Source organism: Styela clava, chromosome 13, assembly GCF_964204865.1.
Source record: "Styela clava chromosome 13, kaStyClav1.hap1.2, whole genome shotgun sequence".
Lineage (NCBI taxonomy): Eukaryota > Metazoa > Chordata > Ascidiacea > Stolidobranchia > Styelidae > Styela > Styela clava.
Genome location: NC_135262.1, coordinates 8,073,281 through 8,090,239, shown reverse-complemented (window position 1 = coordinate 8,090,239; position 16,959 = coordinate 8,073,281). Strand labels below are relative to the sequence as shown.

At 34.6% G+C, this 16,959-nt stretch overlaps 2 protein-coding genes across 2 annotated transcripts; one reads left to right on the top strand and one right to left on the bottom strand.

Moving 5' to 3' along the window:
- Window positions 1-428: 428 nt before the first annotated feature.
- Window positions 429-5,307, top strand: LOC120333356 (F-box and leucine-rich repeat protein 13-like). The gene is made up of 7 exons (XM_039400763.2): window positions 429-1,028; window positions 1,403-1,567; window positions 2,286-2,468; window positions 3,069-3,221; window positions 3,805-3,888; window positions 4,396-4,548; window positions 4,948-5,307. The coding sequence occupies exons 1-7, from the start codon at window positions 508-510 to the stop codon at window positions 5,090-5,092; spliced, it is 1,404 nt and encodes a 467-aa protein (XP_039256697.1). The 5' UTR covers window positions 429-507; the 3' UTR covers window positions 5,093-5,307.
- Window positions 5,308-6,156: 849 nt separating this feature from the next.
- On the bottom strand, window positions 6,157-14,149 carry LOC120333354 (lipid scramblase CLPTM1L-like). The gene is made up of 14 exons (XM_039400760.2): window positions 13,948-14,149; window positions 13,441-13,541; window positions 12,828-13,005; window positions 12,178-12,299; window positions 11,490-11,562; window positions 10,841-10,958; window positions 10,063-10,157; window positions 9,417-9,511; window positions 8,475-8,685; window positions 8,036-8,118; window positions 7,549-7,583; window positions 7,273-7,373; window positions 7,041-7,156; window positions 6,157-6,639 (listed from the first exon to the last, which is right to left on the bottom strand). The coding sequence occupies exons 1-14, from the start codon at window positions 14,107-14,109 to the stop codon at window positions 6,567-6,569; spliced, it is 1,563 nt and encodes a 520-aa protein (XP_039256694.1). The 5' UTR covers window positions 14,110-14,149; the 3' UTR covers window positions 6,157-6,566.
- Between the last annotated feature and the right edge of the window lie 2,810 nt (window positions 14,150-16,959).

Here is a 16,959-nt window from a genome sequence, read left to right as displayed (position 1 = left end):
GTGGTGGGGTTATTACGCCAATGTGACGTCGAAATGACGTAATTTTTCGGTGACGTAGTCAGGTGGGGGTTAAGATTGGCATATGCAAAAATGGTTGAGTCAGGCCAACTAGAAGTGCATGTGGTACTAAACTATACCAGACCCAATAGTCCTAACCCCACCTGAGTACGTCACCCAAAAAGTACTTGCGGCGTGTACTTCAGAAGACCCCTAATACCGGTGCTGTAGTACTTACGTCGTGTTGTGAACATGCCCCAGCAGATCATTCAGGGTTTATTGTTTTGATGAATATTATACTATTTTATTTGGCGCATGTTCACTAACTGCCGTACGTACTTCTAGTTGGCCTGGCTCAACAATTTTTGCTACCTGATAAGCACATGCAGACATGTTAAATCGCTAATTTGTATATTACTTTCCAAAAACTTCTTCTTCTGTATCTTATCACAGAATCTGATAGTCTTTATCTGTTTTGATAACCAATGGACAAAAATAGAAAATTTGAAAATGGGGGATGATTGTAATTTGTCATCAGAGATTGTCTCGTTGATCGACAGCAGATGTGCTGAACAACCTTTTGTGGAGAATGTTGACTGGTTATCATTACCTCAAGAAATATGGTTAAATATATTAAAATATTTACCACAAGCGGAACTGTATTTTAATGTATGCAAAGTTTGCAAAAGATGGAATAATTTATGTCGTGACACTTCACTATGGAGGGACATTGATTTTCATAAAATGCATAAGGATATTCAAGTTATGATTGAAAAACACGGTGATATGGCACCTTCGAATGTGTCTAATTCTGATTTTGAAACAATATTAAGGATATTCCACTCATTTGTATACTCGATAAAGATGAGCAGATTTTTTAATGATTGTGGGCTACAAGACACAACTTTACAGTATTTGTGCATGTGCACAAACTTGCAGGAATTAGATATTGGATTCTGTGATGATGTGGATTTATCAACTATTTGTAAACATTGCACAAATCTTCAATCTCTTTGCTTGGAAGGTTGCAGGTAGGATTTATTTTTAGACTGCCGATTCTAACATACCCTGGTTTCATATTGATTTTCTTTATTTGGCATATGGCCAAGTGATGCTTGTTTATGGTATTGTTGTTGAATAGTACAAGTGGAATGTCCAGACAGCTTGTGTAAAAAAGCGTGATGCCACCAAGCGACAATGCATCATAGAATAGGCGTGGGAAAAACTTCTAAAAAATGCATTATTTTCAAATGATTTTTCTAGTCACTTGCCTCTGATTTTTCTAGCCAATTGTCTGTTTTACTTTGTCCGAGTTGGTGATCTCTTCCAATTGTAAGAAGATTAAACACCATAGCTGGATAATATACTTTTTTCATACCTATTTTCGTTTTCTGTTTCATTTTAGTTGCATCGCAGATGATGATTTTTCTGAAATATTTCTGCTTTCTAAGCTGAAAAAATTGTGTGTATCATACTGTGTCTTATTGACGAACAAATTCTTATTATATTTATATCATCTTCCTAATCTTAAAGAACTTAGTTGCGACGGAGTAATGCGAACTACTGAAAGGTTAGTAAAACTTTGAGTTCGCTTCTACAGGGTGACCCAAAATAAGGGTGATTTACTTTCTAATTGGACTTCTGTTTGTGCATCATTGTACCCAAAAATTCCAGGAATCTAGGACGTTTTACACATAAGTTATGTTCTCTCTAGAAAATGTTCCAATTCACCTCTTAATAAGCATAGGAGACAGACTTGTATTCGCAGACTCAAATTGGCAATCCCCAACTCAGTCAATCCCTCACCTCATTGGACTTGAACACATCATATTTTTTATCTGTGGGGGTATTCGAAGGATGGGGTGTATCAGAACATTCCCCAATCAATTGGTGAACTTAAAACTGCAATTGCAACAAAAATCAGAAAAATCCCCATAGTGATGTGTGTTTGTGATTTGTGACGATTTTGCGCAACGCTTGCAATTGTATCTTTCATGCCTTGAGTTTCGAGATCAGGAAATTTCGGGTACAATCATGCACAAACAGAAGTTGAAGCAAAACAAAATCTAATAAATTTTTTCATTTTTGTAGAAGTTATTAACAAATACCCAATTTATTATACTCTGGGTGAGTGGTGGGCTTGCACCGTGGCTGTTAGACCATAGAACTAAAAAATATTCTTGATTCTTATATTTGAAAATATCTTTGGTATGTATTCCTGTACATATCACTTGCACATGATACTTTTAGTTACTGTCTGTCTGATCTCTTGAATTTTCAATCTACAGTGGTTTGGTCAATTTCATACGTCATCAACCTTCAATGGAAAAGTTAATTCTAGATGGTGAAGAAATGACAGATGACCTTGTTTTATTTGCAACATCACATTTACCAGGATTAATTGTTTTTGAGCTTTCTTTTTGTCAATCACTCTCCGATATCAGTGTTTATTCGTTTCAAGGAAGATATAAGTAAGTTTTCTAGTGAAAATAATAAGGGAGGGATGTTATACATGAAATTGGTTTAAAGTGCAAACAATTGCTCTTATTACCTTGTTTTATGAAACTTATTTATAAATAATTTGCTCAAAGTAGAGACACACCCACCCAGAAGTAAAGGAGTTTTATTACTTTTATATGAGTCATATCTAAGCAAAGTTGTGGGCAACTTTAAGTTAAACTGAGAGCTACTGAATATATGCTATGCATCAGATGCTAGCAAACTTTGATTGATGCAAGATTTGAAGCAGTTTAAGTCAATCCACATGAAGACCTGAAGTGTTTATTTTTTTGGATAGACAAGTTTTGAAACTTGCGAAAAACACAGTTTGTTTAATATCTGTAAAATAAACACAGCAAAGCTGTATTTAGTGACAGTGAAGACTGAAGAGTTCATAGTTCGGCAACTGATTCTAGAAACAATCAAATATAAAAGGAACAGGAAAAAAAACCATATTATGTTTGAATGTTTGAATATTCTTTTTCATCATTTAAATCTTTTGGTTTGATTAAATTAAGAACCCCCTTTTTTATAAATATGCATTAAAATAATTTTACTTCTTATTTTTATAGACTTGAAAGTTTGAAATTCAGGAAAGCTTCAAACCTCACCGGAGCATCAATATGCAAATTATTTCATTCGTCTTCTATATTTAATATTAAAAGTTTTACAATAACAGAATGTGAATACATGGATGATGATGCACTTATTTCTATGTCATACAGGTATTGTTGATAATTAATTATCTGCCTTTTTTTTTTATTAACTGGAATCTTGAACCATCGGCAGTTGGCACATAGTGCTATGTGTTAAGAACACGCTTGTTATTACACCTCTGATTACATTTTGCTGTTTCACACTCAGATCTTATCCTGTGAGGGATAATTATGTAAGAGAGTATCACTGGACTCCTTGCCATCACAGGCTGGTTACGGTAACCACTGGTCGGTCCAGGCTTACTCCATCAAGTCCATGCATCTGGAGCAAGTAACTGGCACGGACTGGTAACCGGTGGTGGTTCACCATATGATTGAGCCAACATAGTATATTCTAGGATAACATTTTCTGATATGGTATACTCTTATAAATATAGTTAGATCTGGGCTTTCCAGATAACCTCAATAAGAGGGAAACAAAATAGCCTAGTAAAACTATTGTTACCTGCCATTGTGGTCAAGCTCGCATAAAACAACAAATGGCAGCTATATAAGCCAGGATAGGAGTTAACACAAGATGTTGCTGCTATAAATGAATGTTGAGTAACCTAATTCAGCCGCTAATGTTATAAATAAAATTTCCTGTTTTAAGCTGCCCACAACTCGAACTTCTCACTATAGATTGGTGCTGGAAGATCACTGATAAAGGAATGTGTGGAGTCGTTGATAACTGCAAGTATGATAGGTTGCGAATGAAATATAAACTAAATTTGTTCATATTTATCTTGAACATCAAATTGCTATCATTATCTCTTAAAGCCCTTATATCACATAGTACTATATAAAATGGAATTTCTAACTTATTTTCAAGTCATCTCTTATTTAATGATATAGTTGTGCGAATAATTGAAGTTGGCTGCATCAGTGTTTTGGGGTGTGTCAAGGGCCAGGCTTAAGCCCTCTTTTCAAATACTTGATTTGATCACCTCACTCATAGATACCTAACCCATTGTTGTTTATAAAATCTACTATGACTCCCAAGGAGTTTATTTTCTATTTATTGGGAGAAGTTGAGGAGACTTGAGTCATTTACTCGATTCGAGACTTGGATGATCAATGACTCGACTTGTCGCACTTTTGCAACCTCTACTCAACACTGATTGAAACCAATTTCCACATCTATAGTTGCATTTAAATGAGAATTTTGGCATTATACACTATATCTATATTCTTCTCTGTTCAGAAAACTGAAACGGATGTCGCTAATTGGTTTATTCGGTATTGAAGGAGATAAATGGTTGAATGATTTGGATAAAACATTACCTAGACTGGAATTTTTAGATTTGACTGATTGTAACAATATGCCTGATGACTGCTTGGTCGACTTGGTTTGCAGGTTGGTACAGTAAGCTATGTTGGTCATGTATAAAATTGTTAACTCTGTGTTTTGTATATGCTTCCCATAATTTTGCTGTTTTGAATTAAAGGGATGAACTTATTATTCTATCATGCTTGTCTTTTCAGCAAACTCAGTGTACTTGAGAATTGCTATGTGTCATAAGATTTCTTTGAAAGGCAAACATGTCTATTGATATTTCCATGAGCCGTTCCCAATTATATGTAAGGAGCTACAGTTCTGGGGATGGCTGGAGTCTACCCACTTTATTGCCACGTAGATGGGGTGACTGGGTTGGGTTGCAAGACATTCATTAAACTATTATGAGAGAGAAGTCTTTTTGAATCACCAGAGAAGATGTCAACTGTAAAATACAAATGAATAATTCTCTGATTTTAGGAAACGGAATCTTGAAGTATATACCTATTATCACGATCGAGTGCTCGTACCAAGTGTTTCACCAGAACCTATTTCATCTAGCATGGAGGAAGAGTTTATTGAATGGGTTTGTCCAGGAGAGAGGGGGGCAAAGGTCATCTTCTGATTCAATCAAACCGGTCATTTTTCAATGTTGAGAATTCCAGTTTCACACTCAGGCATGCACATTATGTATTGATTTGGGTTGATATCTTTCATGTATTCCTGCCTTTCATGGAAATCTTCTTTTACCATGCTCTTCAGTATCTAAATTGCTATGTTTCAATACTTTCCCACTGTGAAGGAATAAAATTTATACGCTGGTGTCCACTTTCAATCAAACTTTAGTCAATGAGGTGTGTTTGTCATTGTGCCAGTGTGGGTAGGTCCAGCTGAATACTAATAAATGCTCTGCCAGGTTCATATACTTTCATAGCGAGTGAGTTGAAATCTTGTTCGGTGTATTGAGATTATTAGATAACTCTGTAGAGTTCGAGGTTCAACAGGTCTTATTTCTGCTTATTGGGCGGTGTTGTCAATCTACTTCCGTAGCTAACCCTCGACACAGTATTACAAGTCACAGTCCAGTAAAATTCCACAGCAAGTATAACTAACGGCAGTGTAGCACAGTGAATAACGAATCTACTGTGTGTATGTATGGCGCGTCCGGTTACAATATATTTGTGTCTCCAGCCCAACAACTCAAATCCTACAATTTGCAAACCAACCGCAGCATCTAACAAAGAAACTTATGTGACCAGGCCTTATTGCACTGTTTCGGACACCAAGTAGAACACTATGATAATACCAAGGGCATGAATATAAAAAAGCTGATATAAGAGTATTGCACCATTATTGCCAAAACTTTGGTTAATTCACGAAAGTAAAATTTCTGCCTGTAACAAACTCTGCAAAGAGAGAAAAAATTTCAGTACACAGGACTTTGGTGTTGTGGTGCAAGACATGGAGATGAGCATGTTTGTACCTATTCATGGAATGGAACCATTTAGCCTCTGATGCAATGGACAATAATCAACCAGCTTATGTGAACCACATAGTCCATTAAATCGATGGCACTTAATAATTATGAACATGGGATTCAAAGCCAAGCCCTTTAATTTGTTCATTGATTGATAATTTTTTCATTCATAAGGTAGGTTAAGGCTACAAATTTCAAAAACGAATCAATCGTATGCTTTTCTTTAATCTGAATTTATTTGGTTAGACAGAGCAGTAAATGTGTCAAAATAATTTATGCAATAAGTATTGGGACAGAAACAAGTCCATATATTGAAATCAACAAGAGCTGATGAGGTATTCGAAAAAGAAGTTCTAAATACTAAAAATTTACTATCTTGTTCAAGCATCCTTGTGGTGAGTACCACATACGGATCCGGAAGAGAAGGTAATCAAGTAGAAAGGACCTGCAGTTCAATACAAATATCCGAGTTCCCCCATTAAAATTTAATTCAGTAACCAAACACGAGTACACGCTTCAAGTCATTTCCTAGACCAAATGGAACAAAATAATATAAATAAGCAGCTTCAAACACTGTTGATGTATAAAACTATTAGGAAAAGCTTCATCGGAACAGTGGAAACTATTTTTCTTTTTTGTCTTCTTCATAAGATATGCCATATTCATTCGCTCTTTTTTTATCCACAGGATATAACCTAATAATACATAAAGAAATAACAAATAATCGTTTCTGTTAACTAAATATAAGCATGATCAAACTATTTCCATTTGGGCGCAAAACAGATATGAAATCCCAAAATATTAACAAGTTTGCTCAAAGCAAATCCTCACTTTAATTCAAAGACAATTCTCAGAAAATGGAAATGACTACAACTACTGACAAGTTAACAGTTGTAAATAGATTTCTTTGGTGGACAATTTGGTAGGACACAAGTCAGAGAAATAAATTCCACAAGCGCAACTCTTTCATCAATATCATTTTACTTTTGGTTTAAAAATACGAACATTTATTTGTACAAAATAAATGATTAAAATTCATGATAAAAGTAGACTGTATCACAAAAAATTGATTAAAAAAAATGAAATACCAACTTACCATCTTTGATACAAGTAACAGAAGAAAACGACATCATCACGAAAACAAGCAATTCTATGACTAGTCGGCATTTTAATAATGAATGCAAAAACATCATCAATAAAGGTGTTGAATGCCTAAAATAAGAACAATTACAGCAAGAGTAAAATCAAATATTTTGTGAATTTTAAATAAATGAAACTGTATTATTAATAGGCGTAGTCAATCCTAAGGAAAAACCAAAGTATCATACCTTATATGTAAATGCCTTCCATGGTAAATGTGCTACCGATTTTAATTTATAATTGATAAAAAGTTGTGGCAACATGAATAGAAATCCAAATGCATATACACCTGTATAAAAAAAGATGTAAGTTTGAGTTTACATACATAGTATCAACAATAACAAAAAAATCTCGAGAAGACTCAGAAAATTGAAATATTAATTCATATTTACGGGTTGCCTATTACCAACTTATATAATTTAATAAAAATTAATATATTTCCAAGGCAATGAGAATATACTCACCATTAACTAAACTATTGATCACCCAAGAGTACCATCTGAAATTAGAATATAATGCATTAGATATGAGGAAGTAACAAATATTTCGCAAAGTACTGAAATCATATAGAAAATATGTATGTCCCTATGACAATATTCAGAAAGTGTGATACTGTAACTTCAATGTATTAAAATCGGCACTTCAGAAGTGTATGTACCAATATGGAGGTAACTAATTTTGTTCGCCTACTTCTCATCAAGTTGTATAAAGAGACTGAAACCTATAAGGGTTTATTCGATCGGCTACACTCGTAATAGAACTAAAATAGTTCCAGTTACACTAGAAAGCGGAAAATCGGAATAAAATGATTGCCTAACCCTAATCTAGTACATATACTAGGGTAACGGGAGTGCCCTAAAATCTCCCCTAGGGACCCATTGTTTATGATATTGTGAGAGGGGGAATATTTTCAATAATGTTTACTTATAAGTTAACTACCATTCTACTCACCCTTTCTGAGGGACATAGAAGAGCGAGTAAATTGCTCCAAACACACTCAATGGATAAAGAATATAGGATAGATATTTGATTGCCTGTATAAAACAGATATTAGAATTTTAAAACAAACTTATCATGTATACTTTCAACAACAAAATTAAAGTTAATCCACTTTTTATCTTGGCCTAAATGTAGTTATATATATATATATATTTTTTTTTTTTCTGGTGATATTATATTAGTCATAATAATATGCAGTTCATGCCATACAACGTTAAGCTAAATTGCATTGATGAAATAGCTGTATACTGGATCTCTATGATAGTATGAAAAAACCCAGCAAAGTTCAGTTTTTCATCCTTTTTTCACATTCTGAGATTTGCAACAATTAGAAATTACATAAATAAGATATAGATATATCCTAGGTTTTACTAAAAAAAATCAAACTTGCCTGGTGATCATAGTTATCAGTAGTTTTCTCCTTTCCAGAAAGTGTGCCAAATTGCACTGAAAACTTCCAACCATTTTTAATGATTTTAACTTTTAATGCCTTCGTTACTTTCCATATTTCAATAATAGATCCTATGCCAGCAGGTACTAAGACAATATAGCTAGTTTGTTCATCCATCAGATATAGAAATATAATGAAGGTGCTCACACACCTAATAGGAAAATAATAATAATAAAAAAGTACACTGCTTACAAAAGCCAATTTATCTCTTCATTTTGGGAAGCACTGTACTAAATCTTCATTTCTTGGAAGTCGTTTAATGAAACAAAAAACACCAACCAGATCATTTGATTTACTTGTTTTGTATCTATACAAAAATGTTATTCAAAATTTGATGGCCAGGATAAATTTTAAGAATACATGTCACACATAAAAGAAATTTTGGGCAAACACAAACAAAATAGTATTGAAGGGTATCATATAGAAATATTATTAACTGGCAATATGTATTGCACATATAAATACCGTATTTCCCGGCAAATAAGTCTACCCGATAATATAACCTCGGAGTAAGTAATAAGTCGGAGTAGTAAAATCGCATCAACATCGGAATCTCAAATTACGTTTTCTTGTAGCGTAATATTCAATCCATAATAACTACGGGGATTCAAACTGTTTTTAAATTTTAATCTAATTGTGTTTGACTCGCAATTGCCTCCACCATAAAAGAACATTACCTAATACATGATAAGGCGACACCAAAAAAATGAAAATTATCATACTCGCCTAATAAGATGACCCCCCCCCCCCCAAAAAAAATCAGGCCATTTGGGGCCCCAATCATTTGGGTCTAGAAGAGCGACTTATTCGCCGGGAAATATGATAATTACTTTACTTGAGAATAGAGATTAAGAAATATACTTTTTAATACAGAAAACTTACCTGTATATAACAGTATTTAATGAAAGACCTTCCATTGTTTTCCTTTCCTTCCAATAATGCACATCATGTTTAAACGCAAGAAATTCAAATAAAAGCTGAAATACAATGAAAATGAATTTGTTCAAACAATATTCGAAAAAATTTCTTTCGAAAGAAATTTCGGTAAAATTTATCATTTTTGAGGATAATCTGATTTTTATTCAAAATAGACTCCTATGTAAAGACGAATTCCAACCCGTACAGAATAATTCTCACTTAAACTAAGTAATAGAACAACCTCAACGATGTGGCTCATCGTGCTAAGCATTGGAAATACGCTAACCCCCGCACCTCTGATTGCCCTGCGTAGGTTCGCAGGTTTAAATCATAGGGGATAATTATGTGGGAGAAGATTGCTGGACTCCTCGTCATCGTAGGGTGGTCCACAGTCGATTACGTATTCTTCCACCATCAAGTCCATGCATCTTGAACAAATGACTGGCTAACTAATCCCATACCCGACACGGACTGTTAACCGGAGTAACGGCCGTGGTTTGCCATATGGTTAAGTCATCTTATTGACTTTCCCTCGTAAAATCCTAATCCTATGTGAATCCTAACAAAAGATATATGCTCATAAAAATGGGTTAAAAACTATAAATCTTACATGAAATGTTGAAACAAAAAAAGTTAAAGCCAAAAACATGATATTTGTATCTGTAAATAAGCCACGGATTTGTTCAGTATCTTCTTCTGTAAATCCTGTTAAAAATGAAAAAATTTTATCTAAAAAATTATAAGTAGTGGAAATTCGTTGCATGATATTATATGAAATTTTGCTCTAAAAGGTCTTGGTTGCGATTTTCCTTGTTTAACATCATACAATGAATAGTAGCAATGATTATGATTGTAGAATGGGTTTTTCATTGGCAGTAGATAACTTGCATGCACAATAGATTTAAGGATGCTTCTAGAAATACTGTCAAATTTAAATTGTTACATTGTTTGCCTCCACAATATGGGTAGCTTCACAAAATAAGCTGTATTGAAAATATTTCATACAGAGTGTATTTGGAATGGTGAATTATTTGACCTTACCTAGTTAAGATGTTCAAAATATGAAAAATCTATTGAAAAGCGCTTTTGGGCTTTCATGCAAATCGGTAATTATAAGTTAACAATGCTAAAATTAAATACAGACACATAGATTAAAAGACCACCGTAAATTGCCTAACGGCTAAAATGACAAAAGTTGGTTGCAGACATAACTGAATCATGGCTGAGCAATGAGTTTCTCGATACGATTGAGGTACAAGTGTGACGCCAAGTGGTGGCGGAAATTATAGAAAACAAGTTAACTCTGGGGTGAAATATCAAGCATTAGACTAATAGATTTCCAAATTCTAATGACTTCTACCATCTTTGGAATAATCTCCAAATTTTACCTAGCTCTCTCATGGATTGCATAGATACAAGTAGATTTGTCCACAATCTTAATTTTCCAATTGATATTGGAGAATATGTGATATCAACACTGATGTTTGTCATGTCTTGCTTGATTTCCTGAAATATAACAATTATTATAAATAACTATTGACTGGGTTAGAAATTATGGAATTATGGAATAACAAAGAGGCATTTTAGAAACTTAGATGAAAAGCTACCTGCAATCAAAGAATGGCTTATGAGAAAGTCTCTGGGATTTAAATTTAATGTATTTAGAAATACAGATATATAAAAACTTATTTTTAGTGATACTATATTTATATGAATTATCACATACGAGTGAACTATTTCAGGTGTAGCCAAAATTGATATTAGCAATTCAAACAATGTTTTTTAGAATAAAAATGCTCTAATTCGGTCAAAGATTCAACACCAATACACAATGGAGACTGTAGTTTGAACGGCTTACAATTTTTTTAAATAAAACTGCTGCTTGAGAAAATCCCTTAATTCATGAAAAAATTAAATACTGAAACAATGCAGAAATATAAAATGAAACAGAGGTTACTTATCGAGCCAAAAAGCTTAATATGGGGACTAACTTGAAGTGTTTGATTATATACTAAAATAAAATACTAAATAGCCTACCTTTAAATCAGACTTCAAATATGCCAGCTCATCTATGAATAAGACTGGAAGATAATTTCCACTTTTTGTTTGCCTTTGAATATAATAAATAATTAAAATAGATTACTAGTTTTAACTTTGCGGCTATCAGTTAACGTTACGCGTACGCCAGACTAACTATATATATGGTACCTCATCTAATAATGCAAGAATGCACTTGCAGGAATAAAGACCAGTCCATGTGATTTAAAAGCCTTGCTGCACACAAAGATATTTTTATGAAGTTTCATCTGATCTCGATCAGCAAGAGTTTTAACTTCCTGACATTATCTTGAGCAATTTACGACTAAATCTTGTTTTGGTACAAATTTGGGAAGGAAACGGATATACAATCTCTATTAATCTACATCCCAGAAGTTCCTCAATTTCATTATATGAGATATATTTATTTAGCTAGAGATTATTTAGAGAGGGTTGCTCAGTTCTTACTCAAAACTATTCTGAATCAATCAAATGCCTCTGACTGTTGGTTATGTATGAGTTCATTCATTCAATTCCTTTAATATAGATGACTCGAGTCTCCTATAAAAGATGACTCGAGTCCCACTCATGTTGAGTCAAAGGTCTGAAAACCCCACACATTGTGACCATGTTTATTAGTTTTATTTCCTTAATCAACACACTCAAAAAAAATTATCTCCCATCTTACTTTATATATTTGAAAATTTCCATAGGAAATTCTGTTCGATCGAAGTTGAAAAACGGATGCATGACATGAACATTCATTTTGGTTCTCCAATGCAATACCTGATCTGTTGAGTTTGATTTTGTCTGTGAATATGAATATTTCATAGTTTAATTATTAAATGTAATGTCTAAATTATAGTATTGAATGATCAATAATGTCATACTAAGATAATAAGATTAAGAGACTCTGTGATTGAAATTCTAAAGCAAGTAATAAAGTGCCTAGCGTGTGTGATAATAAAAAGAACATTTGTGATCTATTCTGAATAAGAGCACAAGGTTTGAATCTATTGACACAAAGTGATAATTTGTACTAAGAATTTATCAATCCTAGTTTTGCACTAAATCATAAAATTTAATGACAGAAAAACCATGTGGTGGCATAGTTATTGATATGGAAAATTGGAACAGCAATTTTTCATCTCAGAAATGACAGCAATTTGGCAAAATGATATCCAAGATAACTTTGTGTGCAAAAATAGTTCATGAACTACTTGTTAGGAAGGACATATAAAATCATTCATCATTTTCCATCTTGTATATGACTGGTCAATCATTGGGGTATAAAAAATAAACACAAATTGAAAAAGGTAAAAAAAAAGAGATAATCACCTCATTTTTGTCATCGACCAATTTAAAATATGTTAATGGCTTGGAATACTTTGTGATATTAGTCGATTGATGAACTGAAAATTCTCCAGTTTTGGATTGTTCGTTCTCATGCACGACTACATGGAAGTAGAGTCGGGTACTTGAATGTTTAGGTAGAGATAAAGGAATTGTGACACTCCTGAAAAAATAGCAAAAATGTTATCTCAGTAATTGCATTAGGTCTCTAAACTCTTAGTAACTTACTAAAGATAGTTTACTATCAGTTAACCAGGTTCTCTACACATCTCAAATATTTCCCAAAAACCAGGATTAGGAAAGATGAAGATGGTAGCCAGAGGTATCAGAAATTATAGTGGCTCCAGTTTAATTTTAAAAACCTCATCATGGTTTGAGTCCTACTGCCGCAAAAATGCGAATGGGCTGATGCTTCATGGCAGCAGAAAAACCAAATGTGTATCATTGGCTATGGGGACCCAGCTGGAGACAAGATGTTGAAGTAGAAACGAGATCAGCTCGAGCTGGAGCTACGATCTGATTATACTGCGGCACTGGGGCTGGGGACATTTTGATTTCAAACAACAGTACCTATCCAGGAATGCGCAGATTAACTTACTCAGTAATTTTTGATTGGAAATCAACATCTTTCAACTCCCATACAAGATCATTCTTCGAATAATTTGAAACCTTTTTCTTCTTTGTGCAATACACTTTCAACTGAAAGAAAAAATGATTTAGTGCCGCAAAAATTTGCTTTATGATTACCGATTGTTTGGAAGCTTTTTGCAGTGATAGTCTTATTAGAATCTCTTTGTGTCGCCTGATTACCAAAACATAATTAGAAATTTTGAATATCGGTATTAATAATAATATGTCATGCAGATGAAAAAATCCCACAAATATCCAAGTACAGAAATACATCACTTATAAATTATTAACTACACAATTTAAAAAAGACTTTTAACAAAAAATTGTTGATGATAATAAGTTCTGGCAGTTATATGATAAGTCCGGATTACTCTTAGTCACTTTGAGCCTTCGTTAAAAGGTGCCTTTCGAAACTGGCTATTGATAATAGTTTAAAATGATGTGTAGGATTTCACTTCCATACTTTAATACTTACATTCCATTTGACTTTATTTGAACCATAAGAGGTCAAACACATTCCCCTGTTTTGTGAAGAGCATTCCTTAGGATTCCATAAAGTATACATCACCCAGACAGTATTGCAAATGTATGCAGTTACAAGCGCAAGTGCGAGTGTTGTCAAAGATAAAAACTTCATGTTACAGTGTATAGTCAATAATGGTTAGAATATCTACTGGCTGACTGGTATGGAATATAAAAGAAAAAATAGTAAAGTAAGTATGCTAAACTTTTATTGTCTGCCTGTGTATCGGTCTTGATAACTAATGTCTGAATGATGAAAGCGGAGAACAGTTGCAACTCACCACTATGATAGTTACGAGCATGAAAATGGAGATTTTGGATTGATTAAACGTGAATGAAGAGAGAGAGGGTCAACATAATTAAAAAGGACTGAAAGACAATATTTTAACAGTAAGAACAGTGATTGATCATTGTTTTGTGCGCATCCATGTGCAGGACCGATAACGGGATACAGGTCCCAAACCAGGGGTCGCGACACCAAATTGGGTCGGAGTGAGAGGTAGGTAGGGTCGCAAACAGGTCATTGGGTCGGTGGGGTCGCAGAGGTATGGTAGAGAATGGATGTACAAAATATCTGAGATTTGACAAACCATGTTAAATTTAGCAGTTTGTACCATGGCTTACTGTAAAACAGGCCAATAGGCATCGCTCTATGCATTTGCTATGGAAAATGTAAGTGCTCATTGCAGTATTGTGACATCACTGTTGACCAAACTCAAAAGTCCAGTAAAAGAAGCTCTAAAGTTCCATGAAAATATATGTATTGAACTGGGGTCGCACTGGACGATTGAAAGTTGTCTTTGGGGTCGTCCTGAAAAGGGCCTGGGAACCCCTGTCCTAGACTATCAATTTAATGTAGTCTAACTCAAATTCACATCTCTGTGATACAGGATAGGTAACTTATATATTCTGACATTTGCGATCACCAAATTAAAGTGAGTGTCCTTGTTTTCAACGTATTCAGGATGTACCGGTAATGTAAAGTTCTGCAGTAATAGAATTAAGGTTAATGCATTTCGAGAACTGAGAACAGAAGATAATTCCAAATCCAAAACCGTTTTTCAACTGGAGCTTGCAGGATGTAGAGATTGCTTACCGTACAGATCGATGACTAACTTGCACACAGCTGAAACAGATTGGTTCTTGCATCCGAACTAGAAAAATGCTATAAAATAGAATTCAAACTCCGAGGACACTTAAGTTACTGTCAGTACACCGACGGTGCAACAAGAGCCAGCCATACCTCTTATTCTTGTTATTCTTCGACCCTTTTCAGCTTTTCAAGAATATTTCATGCGGTGAAAAGTGACTATAAACGATTTATAGTCACTTTGATGCGGTGTTGACCGATAACGGATAAGGTATTTTTCCGCAGCGACATCCTTGTTTACTTCCGCAAAATCGGCTTGTAGTTGTCACTGTCAGGTGCCAGTGGGTGTCAGCACGAATAAACCCATGTAGACCGTGACTTTGCAATTGAAAATTCAGCAGCTGTTGAGAAACTCGAGGCATATTTAAAGGCACGAGGGTGAAGATTAGTTTGTATTTGTAATTTTGACTGCTATTTTTCAATTTCTAGTAACGTCTGCAATATTTTGTACGATTTGAATAACTCAGTGGTGATTTTGACTTCCGAAAACTTTCAGTTTGTTTGCAACAATCAAAAGTTAGTAGTGCGGTTTTGTTTGTTATCCTGATTCTGTTACCTTGTTACCTCGAACATAACACTGGGTCTTATTTTCGAGGGGGGGGTCTTATATTTTTATTTATCAAAAACAAAATTACAAAGTAGAGAATTTCAAATATAGAATATATGAAAACCGATATCTATTTACTTATAAATAACACGTTTTCATTCAAAATAGCATCATTTGAAACGTGTATGAAAGAGGCAAATCATGGGGTTTTAAAATTTCGGGGATGGAAGGGGGAGAAATCACTGGTTTACTTTATAGGCATGCAAACCTGCTTATAAGCGGATATCGAATGAATAGGATAGGATATAAATATCCCGGGGGAGAGGAATGAGATAAAACGACTTAATCATATGGCAAACCACGGCCTCTCGTCGGGTGTGGGATTAGTAACCAGTTATTAGTTTCAGATGCATGTACTTGATGGGGGGGGGGCGGGGGAAACCGTAACCTAAACCACCGAGGCGTCGGTGATGACTCCAGCAATCATTTCGTACATAATTATCGCCACCGGATTCGAATCTGCAAACTTATGCAGGGTTATCAGAATTGCGGTGGCGAGCATATTCCTAACGCTTATCACGATGCGCCACACCATCGACCGTGACTTAATGCTACAATCTCGCAAGTCTAAGCCGATTTTCAATTTTGTCACATCTGCTTTACCCAACATGTCACTCAAATAGCAGTATCAACTCGCTTACTGTAAAAAATCTAATGGATACAATTATTGTGGGCGCGAGATAAAGGGAGGGGATTCTCGCGGTCGTGGTGCCGGTTCAGGTCCAGGACTACTCCTGAACATGCCACCTCAATGACGATAAACAACATGCTCCCTATAAAACAATCAAATGGATAGCTATATTTGCGGCCGGCCCGGCATATTGGAACCATACAGAGATTTATGCGTCGTTAAGCTCGTTGTATCATATCGTCTAATCTAATTCACGGGCATAATGCCGATAATGATTTCAAAATATTCATTACAATAAATTGGCTACGAAGACAATGTTGTAAATTATTATCGTATCATCAAGAGTCGACACAGATGGGAAGTTAAACAATGCAAATCCCCTGTCCATATCAGGATGCAACCTCCGATTTTTTCCACATCAAATCCTAATCCGACAGTTCATGTTTAAAGGGGCGCTCACATGGGTAAAAAATGAATATATTATATATATAATGATGTTTCCTGCTTTTGCAGTGTTAAGTCTTTCGGCGTTTTGCCCTGTGCCTTTATCGTTGGAAGGGTAAGAGATAGCCGCGTT

Excerpts from the sequence above, each read along its gene's own strand:
- LOC120333356 (XM_039400763.2), top strand. The coding sequence starts at position 508 with ATGGGGGATGATTGTAATTTGTCATCAGAGATTGTCTCGTTGATCGAC. Across the intron at positions 2,469-3,068 it reads TCGTTTCAAGGAAGATATAA|ACTTGAAAGTTTGAAATTCA; the intron begins GTAAGTTTTCTA and ends TTATTTTTATAG. Across the intron at positions 4,549-4,947 it reads TTGGTCGACTTGGTTTGCAG|GAAACGGAATCTTGAAGTAT; the intron begins GTTGGTACAGTA and ends CTCTGATTTTAG.
- LOC120333354 (XM_039400760.2), bottom strand. The coding sequence starts at position 14,109 with ATGAAGTTTTTATCTTTGACAACACTCGCACTTGCGCTTGTAACTGCA. Across the intron at positions 7,584-8,035 it reads TTCTATGTCCCTCAGAAAGG|ATGGTACTCTTGGGTGATCA; the intron begins GTGAGTAGAATG and ends TTCTAATTTCAG. Across the intron at positions 7,157-7,272 it reads GGAAGGCATTTACATATAAG|GCATTCAACACCTTTATTGA; the intron begins GTATGATACTTT and ends TTCTTATTTTAG.